The sequence below is a fragment of the Pyxicephalus adspersus genome, chromosome 8 (genome assembly GCF_032062135.1).
Source record: "Pyxicephalus adspersus chromosome 8, UCB_Pads_2.0, whole genome shotgun sequence".
NCBI classification, from domain to species: Eukaryota; Metazoa; Chordata; class Amphibia; order Anura; family Pyxicephalidae; genus Pyxicephalus; species Pyxicephalus adspersus.
The window spans coordinates 64,102,809-64,125,567 of record NC_092865.1 but is presented as its reverse complement, the minus strand read 5'-3'; the positions used below and the strand labels follow the sequence as shown (position 1 = coordinate 64,125,567).

The following is a 22,759-nucleotide window of genomic DNA, read 5'->3' as shown; positions in this document are numbered from 1 at the left end:
TTTGTTTTTGCCATATTTGACTGTAGTGTACCTTTAAAGCCCAGTGAGGACCACAAAGACAGATTTAAAAATGAAAGTGTGGTTAGAAGATAAAAAAGGAGGAATGAAAGAAGGATTAAATGAATGGTACATAGTATATAGAACTGGATGAAAAAGGTGAATAAAACCCTGGTAAAATGAAGTGTCCTTGCTCAATCTACAGGAACCTACAGCTGTGCGACTGAATAAAATAAAATTACAGGGCACACAGCAGGAACAGATAAACCAAGAGACTGTGGTAAGGGAACAAGGCTGCTTGCAACAATAGCCAGTTCTTCACATAAAGCTGCTCAAATTGAACTGCTTCTCTTTTCGGCATAAATTATCGAAGTGGCAGAAAGTAGCTGAAAGAGGAAAATGGGTTTATTAAATGCTGAAAATATATAATTGGCCATGCAGATGAAAGAGGGATTGCAAAGAAGACATTTAACACTACAGAGCATATTAATGGGATTAATGCTCAGCTTGTTAACCGTTGTATCACCAAGATACAGGACAGAATAAATTTAACCACAAATTACTAATTTTTTTTTTAAATGTTAACCTAAACCTAAAAGTTAAGTAAGAGCAACATAAACATCATCTAAAAGATGGAGAAATAGGTAATTTCAGCAAAAGATATTGCAAATCTGAATTAGAAATGGTTATAATTTAGTGGGTTGAGTAGCCAATCAATTTTGTGGCACCAGGTAGATGATAGCAGCCCAATATGTGGGCAAAAATGGAACTTTGCTTACCATGCATACTTAAACGGTTTATGTCAATGTACTTTACTTATTCTCAATGGAAAACCAGACCAATAAACCAAGGCTATCTGTAATAATGCACAGAGGGTCATATACTGGGTAAGCATCACCTAATCTTTTTGCAATTTGCAAGAATGGGTGGTAATAATTGTATACAATAATCCTAAAGAAATATTAAGTTCTAAGTATTTGTAGCACCCATTAAAATCTATATAATAATGTATAAAATGTGTGGACACTGACATACAATTCCAATCCATTACCACCAATTTGGAGGTGGCCCCCTATGCAGATTACCAAAGCCTCCAGTTTTCCATGAAGGCTTTTTACAAGACAGATGCCCATTCAGAATTTTATAAGATCCAGTTACTGACTTTGGATAAAAAACCTAGATCATGATAAGCATTTAAGTAAACAGAATTAATTTAATTAATTTATTAGCCACTTTTTTTAAAGCTCCAATTATTATTTCCTTTAACCAGTAAAACCTTTTATTTCCTAATTTTCATAGCAAACCAAACCAAGCTCCCTGGACTCTAGCATTATCCAGGAACTCCTAAGAACCATTTGTATGTGTTTAAAACTATTTACCTATAACTTTACCCAATAATTTTTTCAAAGTTAACATTTTTAAAACTTTACTTACCTAATCATATACACTCTTTCCACACAGAATAGTTACCTACCCTTTGAGGAATCATTAACCTATCTAACCTTGTTATCCAGCAAAGAAAGGTATATCTGTTATTAATACATTACTCCCTGTATATATTCGCATGTATACTTTCTGTTTAGGGTCATCATCTTGTTATTGGTCACTATAATATGCTAAAATTTACTGTGTATGTGATAGACTCATTCTGAATTACTAATTTAAGCCGTTTTTCACATATGTTTAAATAATAAATGATTATGTAAACTTTCAGCATCCTAAATGTATGAAGAGTGTTAATTGTTGATAATAACTTGTGCAAGAATGGATTGATATTTCCAGCTGAAGAGATTGCATAGTTGGAAAAACAAACAATAATTCTATTTGGTGCAATATGTTCTTCATCCACTAGATGTCAGCATCACAAATCAGGATATCAGATTCATTGATGGCAGCACTATTTTTACAAATACTATTCACTTAACTGTCTCGTGGGTGAATGATGTTTGCAGGGAATAATATTACTATTTACTCAGCTATGAAAACACAGATGGAGCTTGTTTGAAGTTACATTATCTGATTAATTAGCCTGACATAAATGTATTGTCTGCAAAACCTATTGTAATCTAAACTGGAAATGAGGATCACAGTTATTTATTCTGCTAAAGATTATATTAAGCTCCGAACACTTCCGGGATTTTAGATAAAACAAATATCTGGAAGTTACCAAAACGCTTATACAGCATTCCATAAGTAGGTATTGGTTATTTGGTATGCAATGTTACCGCAAGCCTTGCACAGAGACAGCTGTGACAAATATCTAATATATGAAAAACAGAGCCCTATTAAAGTCATGTGCAAATAAAGTTTCTTGTTTTTAGATCAGGCAAATATTAAATGCTACCAACCACTAGCAGCCAGGTAGCCCCATGCAAAAGAACCAGATTAATGTTACTAAGAAAAAACAGGTAATAGAGAGCAAGAGAAATCAGACTATATACAGATCTGAATTAATCAAAACTTAATCAAAACTGCATGCAGTACAACTTTACAAAAGTTCTATTTCTACAATGATTTTACTGTTTTACTAGGCAATGGATTTCTCTTTAATGCTGACATGTTGTGACTGCAACTGTTACATTAATAGTTTGATCAACTGTTTGCTGATCATAGCACATGGCCAAAAGCACTTCAAGCATTTTATCACAGTACACAGGAATCTGCTTATAATCCTGCAGCTGCTTCACAAAAAGACTCCAAGTGCTGCTGTATGATGGAAGCAAGTCTGCCCACCAAGTTTCTACAGTAATAGGAGAAACATTTTATATGAAAGGTCACTATATCAGGCATTAGGAGCAGTTGGTGCTACAGTTGTATCTGAAGTAAAAGCCTCCAGTCCAACTACTAATGACTTCCTCACTCATAACCTCATCAAACGCACGGGTACAAAACTTTTCTAGAGCTGCCCCAACTCTCTGGAATCGTCTTCCTCGTCCTATTCGGCATGCTCCTACTCATTTAAGAGAGTGCTCAAAACCCATTTTTTTCCAAACTTGCCTACCGTCTTCTTTTGCCTCCTAAAACCCTCACTACTTGCCACCATTTCATATCTCCTCTCCCTTTGTGTGTTACTTCCCCCACCTCCTAGATTGTAAGCTCTTCTGGGCAGGGTCGTCTCATCCTCCTGTGCCACTGTCTGTATCTGTCTGTCATTTGCAGCCCCTATTTAATGTACAGCGCTGTGTAATATGTTAGCGCTATATAAATCATGTTTATTAATAATAATAATAAAAATATACATATATACACACACGCGCAAAGCTGGCCAAAGAACTAATCCAACATTTGGGTGAGAATCTGACCATTAAGAGGCACTCCATTGAGGTGAAAACAATCACTACTGATACTATACCCCTTCTCAGTAATAATAGGATAAGGCAGTGAAAATGGCATGTGGTGTGCTTCAGTCTTTTGTAAAAAAGATGCGATTATAATGTCATGCCTGGCAGATGGGCTAATGCCCGCTGTTTTAGGATACATCTCACCAGCTTCTCACCCATGACATGGCTAGCTTATTTCAAGCTTTTTGGTTCCTGACCAATTCTTGTATGTAACTATATGTCCAGGTCTGCTTTAATGCACCAGAAAATGGAATAAAAAACCCACTTGTTCTTCATATTTCCAAAATAATTCTCCTCTATACCGTACATGGAACAATTACATGCTGAAAATCCCAAGTATACAAGAGCTGGACAATGACCATGAAATGTGTCTGATTTCACAATGTGCCACGTAATCTGAAGACAAAAGCGGCAGACTTTGCATGCAATGATTTACATACAGCCCTGGTCTGTCTGGCAAGTAATTCACATGGCAACAATGGGGTCATTCTCTCCCGGGAAGCGTGGCAATAAATATAAGGGACAGATGCCAGCTTATTACACCCAACACTAATGAGGGAAGATTTGCTGCACATGGAGATGATGGATGAAAGGAGGCGAGCAGTGCGGGGCATCAGGCAAAACACTTTCCTTGGGGAGAAAATCTGGGGACAATTCCTTCTTATATGGCTGAAGGGGAAACAAAAGCAGGAACATTTGTTATATTCTCTCCAACGGTTTCCTAAATTATAGGCCATACTCTACTTCTGTGGTTACCACTCATGCCTCAAAGTACTGAGGATACGTTTTTTGTTCTCTTTTATCTGTTCTTTCTCCTTACAGTTTTGCTTTTCTATCAAGAAGTATAACTAGCTTTCCTATGTCAGTCACAGGGATATGGTAACTAATTCTAGAGGACAAAATCTGTCCCAAAAGAGCAATGTGATAGTTTTTCTTTTAAGAGTATGAAGATTGCTGTCATCTAGAGAGAGAGTCAAAAAAAGGTACAGTTGCCACACCTAATATGAGAATGAAATAATAAAGAAAGAGAAAAAGGAGGCTTTTTATGTCAAAAACAGATTAGGTTCATTCTAGATACAAAAGCAGTCCTTAAAATGGTGCTAACTCTTAACATAGTCCTCCTCTGCTAGGCATTAAATCATAATGACAGATACATAATCTTGTCTTGTCCCTGTTACCAACGCGTTTCGCCTATATGGCTTCCTCAGTATCTTGTCTTCTCTCCGTTTCTGATGTGTTTCTTCTATAAGACTTCCTCAGAAGCATTATAGGAGAAACAAATCAAGATTATGTAGATTAAGTAGAGATCATGCATGTATTTGTCATTATGATTTATTGCCTAGCATGGAAGAACTATGTTATGCACAGGTAGCATAGGAGAACTAGAGTAGATCCATTTGAGGACTGCTTTTGTATCTAAAATACACATAATTTGTTTTTGCCATAAAAGACTCCCTTCTCTCTTTATTATTTCATTTCTGTTAAGAATGCTCTCCTACCCTACCTTGCCAGCACCCCCCCCGCCACCGATCTGGAGTCTGGGAACCAATCATTAGGCCTGAGCACTGTCACATGGTGGAGGGGGTGACATAATTGCTCACCCTTGGATCCAACAATTTAGTGCTGGCTGCAAAAAAGCAGTGGTGGCAATCATCAGTTAGTTATGGAAGGGAGGGTATATAAGGCAAAGACACACTTTTATTATATGTGGGAATATGTTTTTGATGTACCATTAAAGACATTTTAGATTAATAGTAGTAGATCTGCACATCTGTAAATCATTACGGATAAATCACACCATGAATGCTTGTTGCAGTGTACAGAGTAACAAACCTGCCTAGGTGCCAATGGATCCTTATATTCAAAAGGCAATTACCCACACAGACAAGAACTGTATTCCAACCAAATATTATGAACCGAATATTCATGCAGTAACATGCATGTTCTTTTCTCAAGTAAAAAGAAGAAGCGCTTATAAATAAGTCTGTACCGAGTCTATAAAAGCTGGCAGTGCTGCACATCCCCTGTACAATGCTAAAAGATTGGACATTGTGTTTATCCAAAAGATTTGGCATTTTGTGCGATTGACCTTGAAGTAATAAGCCAAGGAGATCGGACTTCATCCAGACTTTCTAATTTGAAATGTTGTGCTAGCTCAGCGTTTCTCCGGCCAGGCTCAGTCAACTGGTCAATTTTCCAATAGAGGTAGGAAAGGAAAGCTTTTGTGTTTGTCCCAGCACAAGTTTCCTTTAAGAAGTGTTTGCACAGACTGATCCAATGACAATGGTAATTGACAGAGGATTATAAAGAAGTCAAGGAACTATAGCTCTAATTTTGTTCCCACAGCAGATAAAAAGGAGAAGTGTCTGGCTAGTGAGGCCTAGATGTTCCAATAACAAAGGAGCGTTCCTATGGACTGCACACTTATAGAGGGAAGGCTGTATACCAGGTACGCCTTCATAAAACAATCTGCAATCAAACAATCACAGACTTGGCCTAAATAAAGCAATTATTGTAACAGCAAAACAAAAAGCAATAGAGGCAATGATGGTATGCCAGCACAGCAATCACTAATGACAAAGGAATTAGCGTAACCCTTTCAGGAGATAAATATGGGGAGATGTAAAAATATACCAATCGCCTGTCCTGGGGAAGCTCTGGAGGTATACAGATCAGGAAACCTAAATCTCCTTGTGTACTTGTTCCAGATCGGGTAGTTTGAATTACTTTAAACAACATCCCCTATTCTGGTTTGTTAAATTTGTTTTGCTGTATTTGCATAAAAAAAAAACATGTAACCGTACTATAAATTTTCGGAGCAGATCAATTCTTCATATTCCATTCTACATAGGGCATCCCACTCCTTGCCACCCATTGGGGAATTATTGGGTAAAGAGGGGGGCAGAAGTGAGCGGGTTACTATTGCCCCCTGCAAAATATTGAAGCGCTGTGGTTGGGGTATGTGAGTGGCTGGCAAAGTGCCAACCAGTGAGCGGCCCGTGCTGCTTGTTCTCACTGCCCGTTTGAACTTGGCCTAACAGTGATATCCTAATACAAAAATGATTGCCAGTTACCAACACGTCTATGGACTTTGTAAAGCGATGTGTAACATGTTGGCGCTATCTGTACAAAGTATTGACTGGTCTGCAATACAAATGCTGTGTTAAATAGAAAAAGAGAACTTGAAGCAAACTTGAGAAAACAGAAAGGTTTTGCTTCATTATAGCCTGTGTGACATTTTCATAAATACCCCTCGGTGTTTATAGGAATCACAGGACTATGCAGCTGACTCACTCCCTGAAATGATTGCAGATGAGTGCTAAACTTTAGACTAAATGACATCATTCTCCAGCAACGGGTAGCCAAATTCCCGCGCTCTCTTGTTAAAGGAATAAAGAAAAAAAAGTTCCTATGTCTCTTGTAGAGCAATAAGTAAGGAGCACAGCAGATCTTCATTACTGCACAAGCAAACATATTGCAATGCCAGGACTTTCCAGGCTACAATCTCCAGGGTGGAGAACCTAACAAATACAGCCATATGTCAGTAAACACATTAGGAAAAAAAAGACTTAAAGAAACTCTGTCACCAACCTAAACAAATGCAGATAAAAGGCACAGAAAAAGTAAACATTTTAAAATGCTTACTTGAAGCTTTGTTTTTCCTTTCCATAAACACATTTTTAATATTTTGCTGTGTTACTTTGAACTTGCTAGGACATTTGACCACCCTAGGAGTTCATTCCCAGCCATGGTTCTCCAATGCCACATCAAAGCTTTCTGCTCTTCTGGGGGTGTCTAAATACGTTCTGTGCTGGCCCAGCTCCCCACACACCTCCACCAACTCACTACAAAACCTTTCATGTAACATCAGCAGCTACACTTAAAGATATACCTGTATGTGCTAGTAAAAGAATCTCCTACTTTATACTTACAAAAACAGGTACCAAGGATGAGATAAAGTAACCTTAAAGCATACCTAAACTCTTACATAAACCCTCTACATAAAAGGGTAGACAACCTTTTTATTTAAAGTAAATATTTTGTTTGTTAGTGTTTTTTTTTTTATTTTTTTTTTTTTTAAGTGCAACACCCTTACCGCCCCCTTAATCTCGATTGCCTAGGCGATACCTATGTCTAGGCCCCGGGATATCTACGTCATGCATCCCAGGAGGCTCTTGACTGTTCCTTCTGCGCATGCCCGAGCATCTCAGGCATACGAAGAAGGAGCCCTTTTAGCAATAGGGAGGAAAAAATGCCAATCTTACGCATGCACAGTGAGATTGGCAGTAGTTTTTTGACAATCTACGTCACCCGATCTACCGACTGCGCAGTGCGAGATCAAGTGACGTAGGAAGAAGAACGCGCAAGAAGAGTGGAGAAGATGGCGGCACCTGGTGCTCCCCCTGCATTGTGTCGAAGACGGATGCCGGGATGATGCAGGACCCAATGGAAGTAACCTCCCGACATATAGATTGACTAATCTGCGGAACTGAAGGTAAGTGTGATTTTATTGTTTTGGGTTAGTTTCAGGTTTACTTCCTCTTTAAGTAACCAAATCAGGTCGGTTGTTGAGGGTTACAATATTTTTAACATTTTCACATATACACTAGATTTTAGGGCTACCCATCCACAACTGCAACTAAAAGCAAACATCTGCAATATTAGGAGCTATATATGGCTGTAATAGCACTTTATGATGCATTGGTATTGCACTTGCCATGAATTTACATTGATGTATTGAGAAATAAACACAATGTACAAAATGGCCTTCAAAACTGTTCATAGATGTGAACTTCAAAGCATATGGCCAAATCACATAGAAGAATATTTCTGGCACAAATGGTCACCTTGTCTAAGTACAGAGATGTGGTGGTCCTACCCCCCAATTTTATAGGCAGCCCATGTATGATTTAGGATGACCTTCATTTGTTTCATAACCTGCTTGTTTCTACCTGGCTTCCATAATAAGAGTTTATGGGGCAGACACAAGAACATGGGAGAAATTGCACAAAGCTGGAGCTTTTGGCAATAGCAACCAGTCCGCTTTCATACTTCATTTTGTAGATTTTGTTTTTGCCCCAGTTTTATGAATCCACATTGATAGCTTCTTAAAAAAATCTCATTTTCAAGTAAAAATGTCTGAAAGCCATGTAGCTTTCTTCTCTATTTACAAATGAAGGCACAGATTTTCTAAAAGCGGGGCTATGTGCCAGTGAATGGAGACAAAATTACCATGACAATCAGCCTCCCAGATAATTAGGGCAATTATCACAAAACAGAATGAGAGTATTAACTGCATAACAAGTGTTAAATGAAAATGCAGACATAAGAGAGAAATCAGACAAAAACACTCCTCAATGGTCTATAATAATAAAAAGTTAAAATGTGTATTGAGATTTATACAGAGATATTTATAGAGAGGTATTTATAAAGGAGAAATAAACAGAACAAAAAAAACATCTGTGGGTCTTTTCTTTATCAAGCCGTGGGACACTATTACATTGACTACAACTTTATATGCCAAACAAAAGCCTGTTAATAATGGGCTGTATAAAGCCAAACATACTTACTCTAGGATTGAAAAAAAAATAAATAAAATTACAAACCTTTAAACTGTATGGCTAAGCATTATCCATATACTATTACACAGTATTTATATATTGTATATGTATTTATAAAGCGCCGACATATTACGCAGCACTGTACAAAGTCATGTCACTAGCTGTCCCTCAAATGGGCTCATTCTAATGTCCCCACCTCAGCCCTATGTATTTAATACAGTCGAAGGTCAATTTTGAAGGAAGCCAATTAACCTAACTGCATGTTTTTGGAATGTGGGAGAAAACCGGAGTACCTGGAGGAAACCCACGCAAATGTAAACTGCAAACTCCATGCAGATAGTGTCCTGACCAAGATTCAAACCTGGGACCCAACCTCTGAGCCACCACGCTTAAATATATAACCCCAAACCTCCCTCTCGTCATAATGTTTTTCTTTTACCGGAAATGTGAAATAGCTTTATAGTTTCCATGTGACATCACCAGACTTGCAGTGATAACAATTCTTGCAGTGATAACTGTTAAAAAGGTCAGTTCCTATTGATAAAGGAATGCCCCCTGAACTACACAGCCCTTTCCTTACACATAGTGTGTGGGAACCCTCCGAGGAATCAAAGTAACGGCATTTTATTCCTGGGAAAAAAAATCAGTGTATGAATGTGGAGTGGGCCGGAGGGATGTGAGGAATAGATGGAGTTCTGTTATCCAGAAGACAAGGCGGATATCACTGGTCTGGATTTCAGTGTATAGACAATCCAAACAGAAACTCAGCAGAACACTGGACAATGCTTTTTTTGGTATAAAAGACATACAAAAAACAAGGTATACTGTACGCCTAGAACTTTTTAGATCTGTGTGTACAACGCATGGTGGACATGCAGGGTGTCAATCATTTGACAAATAGACTTGGGTGCTGGGGGTATGCACTGGAGTTTTCTCATTAGTGTCGATACAATGAAGGAGAAGAGATGTGGAATCTTGAAGAAGTTGCAAAGAAGATTGTGGCAGAGGATGGAGTAGAATCAATGACATGCACTGAACAGTACACTAGTATGCCAGAATGTGCAAGCCTTCTGTACATGCTTGCACGCCCCACCACTGGGTACAGTTTACCCAAAAGTTTTTAATAACTTCCAGAGTTTTTTAGGAGGTTGCAGAGTTAAACCACCTCTCAACAAATATAGTGAGAACTTGAACTTCCTGGGTTGCACACTTAAAAAAAGGTATCATTCTCCCAGCTGTATATCTAATTTATTTTAGGTTATAAAAAAAATTTCAACAGAGTGACTTGGAATGAAGACAGACAGATTTTGCTATTGGAAATATTCTAAAAATAGTGAGTGGCTTAGCTAACTAACAAGGCAGCTTCACCTGTAACTATAGGATTATCATATTTAGAAGGACTGATCCAATAAAAAGTATTACTGGTATGTGTGAAAAACAGATTTACCCATTTTATCTATAAGATTTAGTCTTTGTTGAATCATGCATGCTGCAGAACATTATTGGTTTTGAAACCACCCAGAAGTTGAATGCAGGCTGTAACATATGAGGAAGGATGTACACACAAAAATAAGAGCCAGCATACAGAACTTCTCCTGCTGCTATTACATAAAGAACTTGGCTATTGTTTACATTTACAATAAGTAAACAGCCATATACATGGTAACCATAAAACGTGAACATCCAGCTGTGTTCTTCCAACAGGTATGGACCCCATACACCCATAAAGATCACACATATCAATGTCTAGATATAGATAGCGCACATAGCTTCCCCTCTCTCCTCCAGTTATGGATGACACTGTGGCTTTCCTTATTCTCCCATTATAAATAAATGAGCCTCATATTTGTGGAATGTATACATGATATACTGTTATCTTAACCTAGCTAGCAGCCTGCATCTTGAAAAAGCAAGTGAAGATGTTTAGAGATTGGTAGAAGTCAAGGATCGGTCGTTTCCCTTCAGTAAACAGTTTTAGTTTGCATTTCATTTTGTGGCAAAGGAATTCATGTCAAGCACTATTTGCATTTCCACTTCATTGAGTAATGTCACCTTCCTGCTGTCTTCAAGTGGCCTGTGTTTGCAGAGAGTCACGTGGTTAGAGGAACCCAGACTGCTCCTGTTTAATAAGGACAGCGGGACATAATCAGCAGGCTGACAACTGCAAATATTGCCATGAATGTGGTGAGCACTCTTGCCTTAAACAACTCAGGTCCAGGATTCCATTGCTGCACAGACACTCCCTGCAAAGGGTTTTTACGCTTTCCTCTCTTGTTACTGGCTACAAATTATGATTAACCCACTATTACAAGTATGTGAATCTGTATTAAAGACACTGGATATTAACCTCCTCTAGGCTGAGACGTATCTAAAAATTTCCATGTAGAATGCAAGGAGCTGCATATCATGTTGGCACTGTAAATATTTTGTCCACTTTAAACCATGTCTATTGTACTGCTGCACTGTTTAATTTTCCATTAGGCTGCTGTGTGTAAATGACACTACTATAGATTGCTTTAAGGAAAAGCTAGATGTATTTCTAGAAGCACAGAATATAATTTGGTATTAAGACTTTAAAGTAAAAATAACAGAGACTGTTGATCCAGGGAACATCCGATTGCTTCATGGAATCAGGAAAGAAATTTTTTTCCCCTGTTGGAGCAAATTGTACCAGGGTTTTATTTTGCCTTCCTCTGGACCAACTATGTCTTATAGGGTTTTATATCTGGGATATGTTTATTTTCCTAGGGGTTGAACTTGATGGACTTATGTCTTTTTTCAACCTGACCTACTATGTAACTATGTAGCATCTCCCCAGTCGGCAGTTCACTGGCACGAGGAAGCAGCAACAGCACTGCAACTCCATCGCCAGTCTGAACAGTCTAGAAACTCCAAAAGCCGGCACCAGCAATATCTATTTTACACAGGCTAATACCAGTTAAAAGAACTTGGAAGGAGACAATCTGACATGTGGATTAGGGCTCATTCACACCATGTACCGTGCAATATGGTAAAGTGCACCAAAGTGTCATAGTAGTATTAGATTGCATAGCAAGCAATATATAGGCCACATATGGAGAAAGAAATATAAGGGACCCTGTGTGAACAAAGCACAAGACCCCACTTCGTCTAAAGCTTTCCTAGCTATTATTTGTAAGCTGTGTTCCATCTGCTAATGGTTTATTGGTTGCCCTACAACACACAATAAAAATAATAAACAAGAAACATTTTTATGATCTGAGTCAGTCAATTTATGCTTGCTTTTATTCCAAGTAAGTGTTCCTACCTCCTTCAGCTCCTGAGCCAGTGAATTGAGGCGTTCGTTTTCAGATAGTGTGTTGGCAACAACATTTCGAGATTGTTTCAGCTCTGTCTGCAGTTCCAAGACTTTCTTCATGTAATATTCTTCCTTGGTTGCAGATTCCTGTATCAGCGTTTCCTCTCTACTCTCCCCATCGGCTGCCACCTTCTTATGGTTACTATGGACTTGTCCAAATGCCTGCAGAAAAGAGATAACATTATTTACACAGCAGTCACCAACATCTATAATACCTGTTTATAAAGGCTCAACGATGGGAAGAACAATCCCTGCTTCAGCAGTGTTCTAGCATAGGACCAACTAACTGGCCAAATTCCTCTATTTTCTGCAGAAATCTTACAGTTCTCTGTCCATAAAAACAAATAAGGCAATTGTGAAAAATGAATATTAGAACCCAATTTTAATGTCCTGTGATATTCTCGCTGTGTAAAATATTGAGCGTGCAAACATTTGATATTTCCCAGGATGGCTAAAGATAAACAGATCAAAAGGAGCAGTAAGATCGACCCTTCTACCAACTGCTTCAGACCTATCAAGATTTATTGCAATCATCTTCCTAATACTACAAAGAGACAGATGCAGCGCACATGCAGAAAAGGCTTTCTCTGAATAATAAAATAATCAACTAGAAGCCTAATACCTTAACAGGTACTCATCAAAACACCCATAGACATTTGATGGCCTTGTAAAGCAATCCCTTGACAGAATGCATCCAGCATTTTATAAAAGTTTTGGAAAAAGTGTGGGAGAGTTAAATATTCCATTAAATTTCCATTGCTGTCTGTGTCTCCTTTAAGGATCTACACAAAGACCACTTTAAAAACCTTACGGAGGTGTGCCTATTTTATGAAAAATTTTTAAATAAATGGCTAGCAATTGGCTTTTTTGGATGTCACTGTTTTAGGCATTATTGAGAGTTAGACATGCTCAATGAAACAAATCCACGATTGCGTGTCTACAATTTTAATGTAAAGTGCACATGTAAAAGCCTACACAAAAAGACAAATTTTACCTTTTTGTATATATATGTTCTAGAGCTGTGATGTAGAACAATATAATGTAGTTGAGGCAGAGAGGATATGAAATGTTTGGTGTCAGGTTGTGAACTGCATAGGAACTGTCCTTACAAAAGGGAAAGAGGTCAAAGCTTTATTTTGGTTGTCTGAGCTAGGAGCCAATGTTTCTCCTTGCTTTCAGAAATCCAAAATTTCCAAAATTTAAAGAAAGGAAGGAGAGCTTTGAGGTCCTTTGTATTAGAAATGCATGATCTACAGAATAATAATGACAATCTCTAGAAGTAAGGTCAAAGTGAAAGACACAGAGTCTGGAATCACAAAGTCTTGTGTGGAAAATGTCCTATGGACTTTATCAGCTGTGTGACTTGACTGCGTAGGTAATAATAATAGCACCAATATTGCGAGTATTGAGAGACAGGGGAATATCTGTCCTGCTCTGACATGGAATGGCTGCCACTTAAGCTACATACACACTTCCAATTATTATCGTTGGAAAACGAACGACGAACGTTCATGCACGATATATATGAACGATCGTATAGCACCGATCCTGCACATAGAGGTAACGACACGATCGTTCGTAGATATTGTACACACAATAGATACGATCGTTTAAGCGATAGAGGAACTATGTGCACGACAGGAAAGTGAACGGACGTTCGTTCATCACGCATGCTCTGAACATGGACGATCAACGAACGACCGTACACACGAACGATGTTCAACGATTGTCGTCCAATCTGATCCGTCGGTCCGGTCGTTCGTTTCCAGCGACTTTCCTCGTTCGTCGGCGTCGTTGGTTACTTTTTTACGAACGATTTTTTGCCCAATCGATCGTTCGTCGCTCGATTGGAACGATAAAAATTGGAAGTGTGTACGCACCTTTAGCTTTCTAATCAGATTTCATTTGATTTCAGATAAGAAAATCAGTGAAAATGAGATCGGAAAGACCCGAAGATCCTAGCAAGGCGTATTTCACAGTGAGAGCCCTGGGGAAATTAAAAAGAATCACATTTCAGACAGGGAGTAACGTGCCATCTGTGCAAGGTCCCTACAAATCAGTTTCTTCAGTACAAAGCAGCTTAAATGCCTCCTAATACAGCAGGTCTGCCTGTATGTAAAGACATTTCAAAGTCTCTCTGTTCTTCCTACGTGATCACAACTGTAGGACTTCACATAATCTGTTATGGGCTAAACATACATTCATTAACAGCAAAGACTTCTTGCGGCAAAAAGGTTAATGTGACCCTGAAGGCTTTTTTTGTAGCTGTCCTAGTTTTAAAAAATGTTACACACCAAGAACTTTTTAGTCACAATTAAAAATCGCTCTTCAGAGCGCAGACAGAAGATACAGCATACTGCTCAGGATTTCCATCCAAACTTGTAGCATTTTATTTTGGTTTAGACCATACCTTGTTAATACTGGCTACAAAATTATTCTAAGACTGGATTTATATCCATGCACCTGTGGAAATGAGTGTTACAGTGCACTGACTTCTATTCAGAACGGTACTCATTGGTCACTAACCTTTCAGACCTCACGGACCACTAAATGCTTGGAACCCCGACCGCTCATGCGCTGGGAGCCGTGTGTCACTCAAAGGGGAAGGAACTTCCCCCATAGTGCCGACATGATGGCAGAACTTGCCCACTCTGAACCTGCAATGGGAGAGTGGGTGGGTTGTGTCCATATGGGGGACGTGTTCCGTGACTCTGACCGTGCGCCCCCCAAGCGAGGTCCTTCTCCTGAGGATTGTCTCATTGTTTAAGGTTTCATTAGGGCTTTACATGCCAGACCTAAGGTGAGAGGTAAAAGCTTATTTGAAAATTTTTGACCATTTGTAGGCACTCACTGCTTTCCATCTAACCACTAGCCGGTGAAAAGAAATAGAAGTCTGGTAAACAGCTACAGTAGCCATTGACGAGTCTTGTTTGTTAAACCCCAGACTCCACACCACTGTTGACCAACAAGCCTACAAGAAGCCATTCTGCATTTGACGTGAAGCCCTTGGATCCCACTTTGTAGTGTGAGTGGATTTGTAACAGAATACTAGAACAGATCTCTATAATGATATAACTTTCCCCAATTCTTGGAATGTAACAGATCTTTAGTCTCCAAATAAATCTGTAGCAAATTCACAGTCTCTGACAATCATCATCTTTAGTATGTAATCTTTCAGAGTTCTTATCTATCATTACATATACTGAATACTATGGCCCTGATTTAATAAGGCTCTTCAAGGCTGGAGAGAATACACTTTCACCAGTGAAGCTGGGTGATCAAACAAACCTGGGATGGATCAGGTCTGGGATTCAAATTATTTGCTAAAAAATAGCAAATTACATTGAAGAAATCCATTCCAGGTTTGCTGGATCACCCAGCTTCACTGAAGAAAGTGTATTCTCTCCAGCCTTGGAGAGCTTTAATAAATCAGGCCCTATATATGTGGCTGCAGTTGAGGACACATAAGTAGACATCCCCTGTTCTGGGCCTACAGGAACATCAATAAATTTCATCATATGTAACCCATAAATACTCCTCATGTGATTTTAAACCTACAGGGACATCTTAACACAGAACAGGTAAGAAATTCTGAATTAATAAGCAAAAATCTCAGATGGAAAGTTGCATTTGGCACATGGAGCTATCCATCAGTAATCTAATTACAGTGCACCGCCAGCTCTGCAATAGGGACTCTTGCCACTGGCAAGAGTCAAAAATTTATATGCATAATAAATCTTTTTATTTCATTTTCTTTTAGACAAATGATTGAAAGAGTAGACCCCATGATCTCTGCAATGCAAGTGAAAGGAAAGTGTCCCGGAGCATTCTACTCAATTCCCCCAAGAGGCAAATCAGAGCTTGGATTGCACTCTCTGGAGCGCCGTATTTCAGACAGCCTACAGCGGGAGTCAATTATTTTATTACAATCTGGGTTCAGGTTGTTCTGGGAATTTCCTAGCCAACATTTTCTCAGGTGTGTGTCACACAAAAATGTTATAATTTTTTATCATTCAGATTAGTAGCCATCACGCTCCACATAATAAAATAAATCTTTCAGTAAAGGTCTGCACTCATTTTTTCATGTAGTTGGGGGCAATCTATAAAATCACAGGAGAGGTTTGGGCTAAAAATCAATTGCATTCTAGTTAACACATTTCTAGAGCATATTTGGGAAGCTGATTAGTTGCTCATGGCAAAAGTTTTACTTTTGCTAATTTGACTATAACCAAGTCTACCACAAATGGATGATAATGCCGGATTTATAGGGAAGAGGCATTCAGCAACCACTTGATTTATTGTAGAACTTGGATCACCAATAACAGTAGTAAAACTATTGGGTTTGTATGTGCGAGTATTAGAAAGGATTACTTTTTATCATGATTGTATTGCCTATTTATGTTAAGGTTAGAACTGCAAAAGAAAATCCCAGGGGAAAAATGGTAACTGGATGAAATATCCCAACATGGCTGGTCACCATTCACATTGGGAATGGTCAGCCTTTAAGAATACTATAGGGTCAGGAAGATCTTAGCTCTTTCATTCTGAATCAACACTTCTTTCTCTATGGATAAATGCTAATGGTTTGGATGGTGGATATAAATTGTAACATTATACTATACAGCATTAGGAAAAAAGTAACTTCTAAAGAAGCTGAATAGGATAATTATAATGAAAAAAATAACGGGAAGGTATTTTACCATGTAAACCCTGTGCTAGTGTAAGTGCTTATGAAGTAGAATTTCCTCAGCAGTCCACCCTCCCCCAGCAGGATTCCCTAGAAAATCCTACCATAGGTGTTAATACTTTCTATCACCAATCTGCAAGGAGCCTGACTAAAGTGTGATTATCATAATACCAAACTCGGCAGCATGTGATGGGGGGGATATCACATGATCATACAGTTTCACATAGCAATCATTATAATGCAATTCAAAAACACAATATCTTCCTCCAGGCCATTATTATTTATTATAAGAGCACAACAAAAAGATTGTTTCATCTGTAAATAACAGATATGCAGAAAACAATTCTGTGGCTCGTCTACCATGTTTAGAAACTACATTAAAATCACTTTAAAAAACGATTTACTGTTCTAAAAAAAAGAAGAAGAAAAAAGTGCCATCAGGTGATGGTGTTCATTATTGCAGAAAGGACAGGTGATGTCACTTCTGCAATAAAACACACTTACCTGCTTGTGATCTTGTTGTTTTTTTAAACCCAAACACGCACATGTGCAGCTCAGTGTATGATGTTGGGGTTTGCCAGGCATCCCAGCATCCCCTAGGGTGCAATAAACTCCCACGCACACATGTCATCTCAGCCTGGCCACAGATCAGAACTAGGAAAAGGTGAAGAAGCTCATGACGGACATCTTATATTTAGATAGATATATAGCTTTATGTACTTCCCTAGTGTTTGAATTTGTTGAGCCGCTGTCTGGGGATTTAGGGTGGACAGCTTGTGAACCATCCGCCTAAGGCTACGTATACACGTCAGATGATTCTCAGGGCTGATATCAGATGAGAATCTGATGTGTGTACAGCGCTAGTCATTCATGGATCTGTCCTGGCGGATCCACCGACGAGGATCGATTGTAATGAAAGTAAAGGGGAGAGAGCACAGTGGGGTGCCGGTCCGTCATTCTCCCCTCCCTATAAAGCAGAACAGCACTGTATGTACAGCACTCGTTTATGCATCTTTCTGTCTTTTGTCGTTGGAAAGGATTGCGAAAGATCCTTTCCAACCACAATTATTGCACGTGTGTACGCAGCCTAATTCTGACCGTTTGGAGTGTGAGATAAAGTAGAAGACAGTGCAGCAACAGTACAATCTCAGGTGGCCTTTCACCTTGACTCAGACAAAGTAAATAAAGCTAAATAAGGAAGCTTATATAGATATGTGAGCAAAAATTCACCGTCTTGCGCAAGAATGACTATTTCATTGGTCTGCAGATAATGAGTCAACATCAACAATGCTTATCAACACTGGTGTAAAGGGAATCCAGATTACAGTTTGTAGAAATATATTTTAAAGATATTTTAAAGCCATTGCACCTACTTATATCTTATAACGATAGATCTTCATATGCAGTGTTCACCCCAGCCCCTTTAGGTGGGCGCACCACCCGGCACTTTTCAGCAGCCAGCTGTTTTAGGTTGATATTCAAGAGTTGGGTCACAATACAGGGTATACCACCCACTTAAAATTTTCTTTTCAACCAGCTAAAAATTTCTATGTTGAATGCGGAAATGCATAGCCATGTTTTCACATCGCATGTAAAGTTTTTGCTACCTGCCTATAGTAATGGAACGCAGTGATTGGGCTTGACTGTGCCAATCAGCCAGCCAAGACTGAAGAACTATAGATTGAAGGTGGATGATCATGTAACTGGTTTTATCTCAGCAGCTGTTTAGCAGGTACCACCTGTACTCTAACATACAATGCAAATATCTATATATAAAAATGTAAGCAAGTAAAACAGACACGGAATAACAACTCACAATTTGTAATTACTAAAAAGACATGATTGTTTCCCCTTCAGTAGGTAAAAATGAATTCAGCTTGTCCACACTTGTACCATAGATAAGAGACTATGTTTACAAAGCACTTTCCAGGAATTGGTGTTTAGGATTAAATACTTTTGTGGTGAGCGCTGTATGAACATGCAGATCTATGGAGCTCATCTGTAAAAACTAGAATTGTTTTTCTATCAACATATCACAATATCCAAAAGCCATACTCAAAGCCTCGAAAGTACCGGTAACCTAAACAGGGACAATCATTAAAGTTTGTTGGAAGAATATTATTACTTCATTTGTAGGCACACCATGATTTTAGCTGCCAATATCTGGAGGACTGGACTTAAAGACAACAGACAAGGATACAAAACTACCACCACCAACACCCCATAACAGACCTGCCCATGAGGAGCTCCTCCTTTATGAAGAAATGCAGATGAAAAATCTTTTGGAGAAAGATATTCCATTGTTACATTGTCCATGCATAGCTACCTGCCTGAAATGTTGGTAAGCAGTTTTGGTTCACAATATACATTCAAGGTTGCTTGGCTTTCTTACTACAACAGCAATGCCATTGACCTTGGTAATCAATCTAAATTCTGCTTTGTACTTTATTTTTTCACACTGCAGTTTAGAAAACTAAATCATCAGATTGGTGTATATGCTAATTTGCTATATTTCAGTTTGTATAAATGGGCTTCGGGATACACACTGCTGGTGGCTTTGCTACAAAAGTCGTTAACTGGAATCAGCATGAATAATTTCAATAGTCTTTGCAAAGAGCATCTATTGATTAATCATTTCAGCATAGACAGTAGGCAATTAGAGCTGTCCGTTACTTTACAGACAAGAAAACCTTGAGGATGTTATTATTCAGTAACCATTATGGAATACTCTGGGTATAAACATAGGGTTAGAAATAAATGCAGGAAGTAGTTTAATAAACAACATCTGTATGTAGGAACTGAAAGTCTATATATTTAAAGTGGACCCTGCATCAGATACATTTTCTCATGTTTAGGGCTGGGTGTCAAGTGAAGTGTGTAATGCTAGGCATAAGCTGTACATTCTTCTCTTAACGTCAGTCATTAAGAAAAGAAATTTAAAATATTGATCTTTTGACATTGACTACAAATATTTGATGTATTACATGTTCAATAAATCTGTATGGGAAATAATGATACCAAACAAGTTTTAATGGACATTCTGCCCAAATATCAAAAAGAAAATAATGGACAGAAAGCCACCTTTTTATGAAAAGATCAACCTACTAAACAATCATGGAAATTATTATCATTTATTTAAAGAGCACCAACATATTATGCAGTGCTGTACAATAAAGGTTGCAGGTGACAAGTCAGTAAACATAGCAGTGTTCTCCCCAGCCCCTTTTAGCTGGGCGCACCACCCAGCACTTTACAGTAACCACCTGGATGATTTTGGGTAGTTACTGATGACTTGAGTCACAATACAGGGGCCACCAACCGCCTACAATTTCTTGCCACCCAGCTTAAAAAAAAATCTCTGGGTTGAGCACTTTATAGCAAGTAGAAACTGTCCAGGAGGGGAGAGATGGCTCTCCAATCGAGCATAAGACCTTAGCAATTTCCAGGGATTCCTAACACAGATCAGCACCATGCCGCAGCTTCTCACCTTGAGTCAAGCTACAAAGTGGCAATATTGCAGTCTAATCACGGGGAAAAGGAGAATGAGGAGACAAAGGCGATGCTTTTATAAAAATGAATACAGATGTACTGCGACATTCAGGAAATTATTCATGCAGACTTGAGAGCATCAATTATAAAGAAAAATACACATCACATTTATATACCACTTGTTGGATATGACGTCAACAATGATCATAGTCATACTCAGTATATACAGTCATTTCAGAGTAATAGAAGGAAATGATATCGCTCATTTCAGATTATGGCAGGGAGCATTTATTACATCTAATCGACAGTCCCTTGCAGGTCAAACTTCTAACAGTTTTGCATTATTCAGGGAAGGCAACTGTTAAACTGTTGACCCTTTAGTGAGATTTAACCTGGCTTCCTGTTCTATATGACAACCATCAGAAGGACAGGAAGTGAGGCAAAATATTAGCATTACATATATTGACAAACATACATACACTTCTCTAATAGAACAATTGCTGGTAATTCAGATAGTTCCAGGTAATAGTGCTGAGAAAAAGAACTTTGGTACAGGTGTACCATGCCATTAATTCCCAGACGTAGGACAGACACCCGGTGCTGTCTGGCACAAATCTCTGCCCGCTGGCTGTTGTGTGACCTGCCTAGACGAAGGACGGATTTGCCTGAAAATGGGTCAGCTACTTATACATAATTCATATCTGATGCTGGATGACCGGTCACACACGGAACTGTCACCAATGGCCAGCGTGTCTGCACAGACCGAGATCTTCATTCCGTCAGTAGCAATTTATACTGCAAGACCATTAAGTACCCAAAATAGAGATTTACATCACGGACACAGGAGATACAGTCAGAGTTATAAGGGAAGTGTGACTCTCAGAGTTAGAAATGTGACCTGAAACTCCCTACATTTCCTATCCAGAAAATTTACCAAAAATTTACAGCCACATATTTCATAAGGAACTAGGCACTGCTAGGGGCAGTCCCTGAACTTATCTATTCTACACATGTTTATTGCTAAGATAGAACATTTGGATTCTAAGTTATACAGTATTCTGTTCCTATTAGCTTAAAGTGACTCCATACTAAAATATCTGAATTCCCCCTATATATGAAATTAAAGTGTTTCTTGTTTTATGTCTAATTGTACATGCCTTCTTCCTGTTCTAAAAATAATGCAAATTATGAAGCAGGTATTATTCAATATATAGATAGCTGTATAAATTACAATACCCATAACTTACAAAATGACTGACCCCAGAGCGAGCAACAAGCATTGTGCATAAAAAATGTCTGCTGCAATGCTGAAGGAGCAGGAATCCACCTAATATGTCTACATGACGTATATGTATAATAAATACATTCCTTTTTCTCTCCTAATAAACTGACATATTTTAGTTTCAAACAGACGCTAGGATATCTCAGGAGAGGAGCTGCCTAATTAATAAGAAAGCATCAGATATTTCTGACAGATGTTGCAGAGGTAATTTGAAAGGGATGAACCGCAATATACAGCTGTTATACCATTTCCCATACAACAATAGAATGGATCACACTTCATTAATTAGAAATTAGACAAAATCACTAAATACTTGAACAAGTTGTAATGAAGCAATATAATAATTGTGCCTCGCTGTCTCCGATTCCATGTACTGTCACGGAAGAATCTAGGTAAATATTTTGAAAGGAAATCTGGTGGGATTGTTAAAACCTTTTTAAAAGGTTTGAAGTAAGGGGGAAAAAAATTTCAATGACAGTTTAATTAATTCAGGCACATCAAAATACATCTACCAATCGCCCAAAAAGCAGCAATTATACAGAATGAATATTCAAAGCAGTTTGGGGCTTCAAACCAAAACCGCAAGCAAAGCGTGTGCCAGATAATTAAGCATGAGTGCAAAATTCTACAATTAACTTCTTCCGTGCCGTCACAGAAGCCTGTCTGAGAAGAGGAGCGTCTTAAAATTATTTGTTGTGACAAGATTCATGATTGTGAATAATAGTTAAGAGCAGTAAAGAGCGTGAATTACTTTATTACAATAAACACTTATTGTTAACAAGACATAGAACAGATACCCAACTATTGTGTTGTGTAGAGACAACTGCTGGTGGAGGACACAACATTCATGTCCAGATATGGCTGCATCCATGTCCAGTGGAGGAGGAAAAAGGAAGGAAGGAAAAGACAATGAAAGGAAGGAAGGAAAGAAATAAAGGAAAAGACAATGAAAGGAAGGAAGGAAAGAAATAAAGGAAAAGAGAATAAAAGGAAGGAAGGAAGAAAAGGAAAAGAGAATAAAAGGAAGGAAGGAAGAAAAGGAAAAGAGAATAAAAGGAAGGAAGG

General features: G+C 38.5%; 1 protein-coding gene across 5 annotated transcripts in view; it reads right to left on the bottom strand.

The window, feature by feature from the left end:
• The window catches only part of BICD2 (BICD cargo adaptor 2), a 66,761-nt gene that overhangs the window by 16,531 nt on the left and 27,471 nt on the right, over positions 1–22,759 (bottom strand). For all 5 annotated transcript variants that reach the window (XR_011922012.1, XM_072420957.1, XM_072420958.1 and 2 more), the window contains exon 2: positions 12,186–12,398. Coding sequence is in view for 4 of the 5 variants with exons in the window: in XM_072420957.1 (XP_072277058.1) it covers positions 12,186–12,398 (213 nt within the window). In the remaining variant the exon portion in view is untranslated. The remainder of the gene's footprint in view (positions 1–12,185; positions 12,399–22,759) is intronic.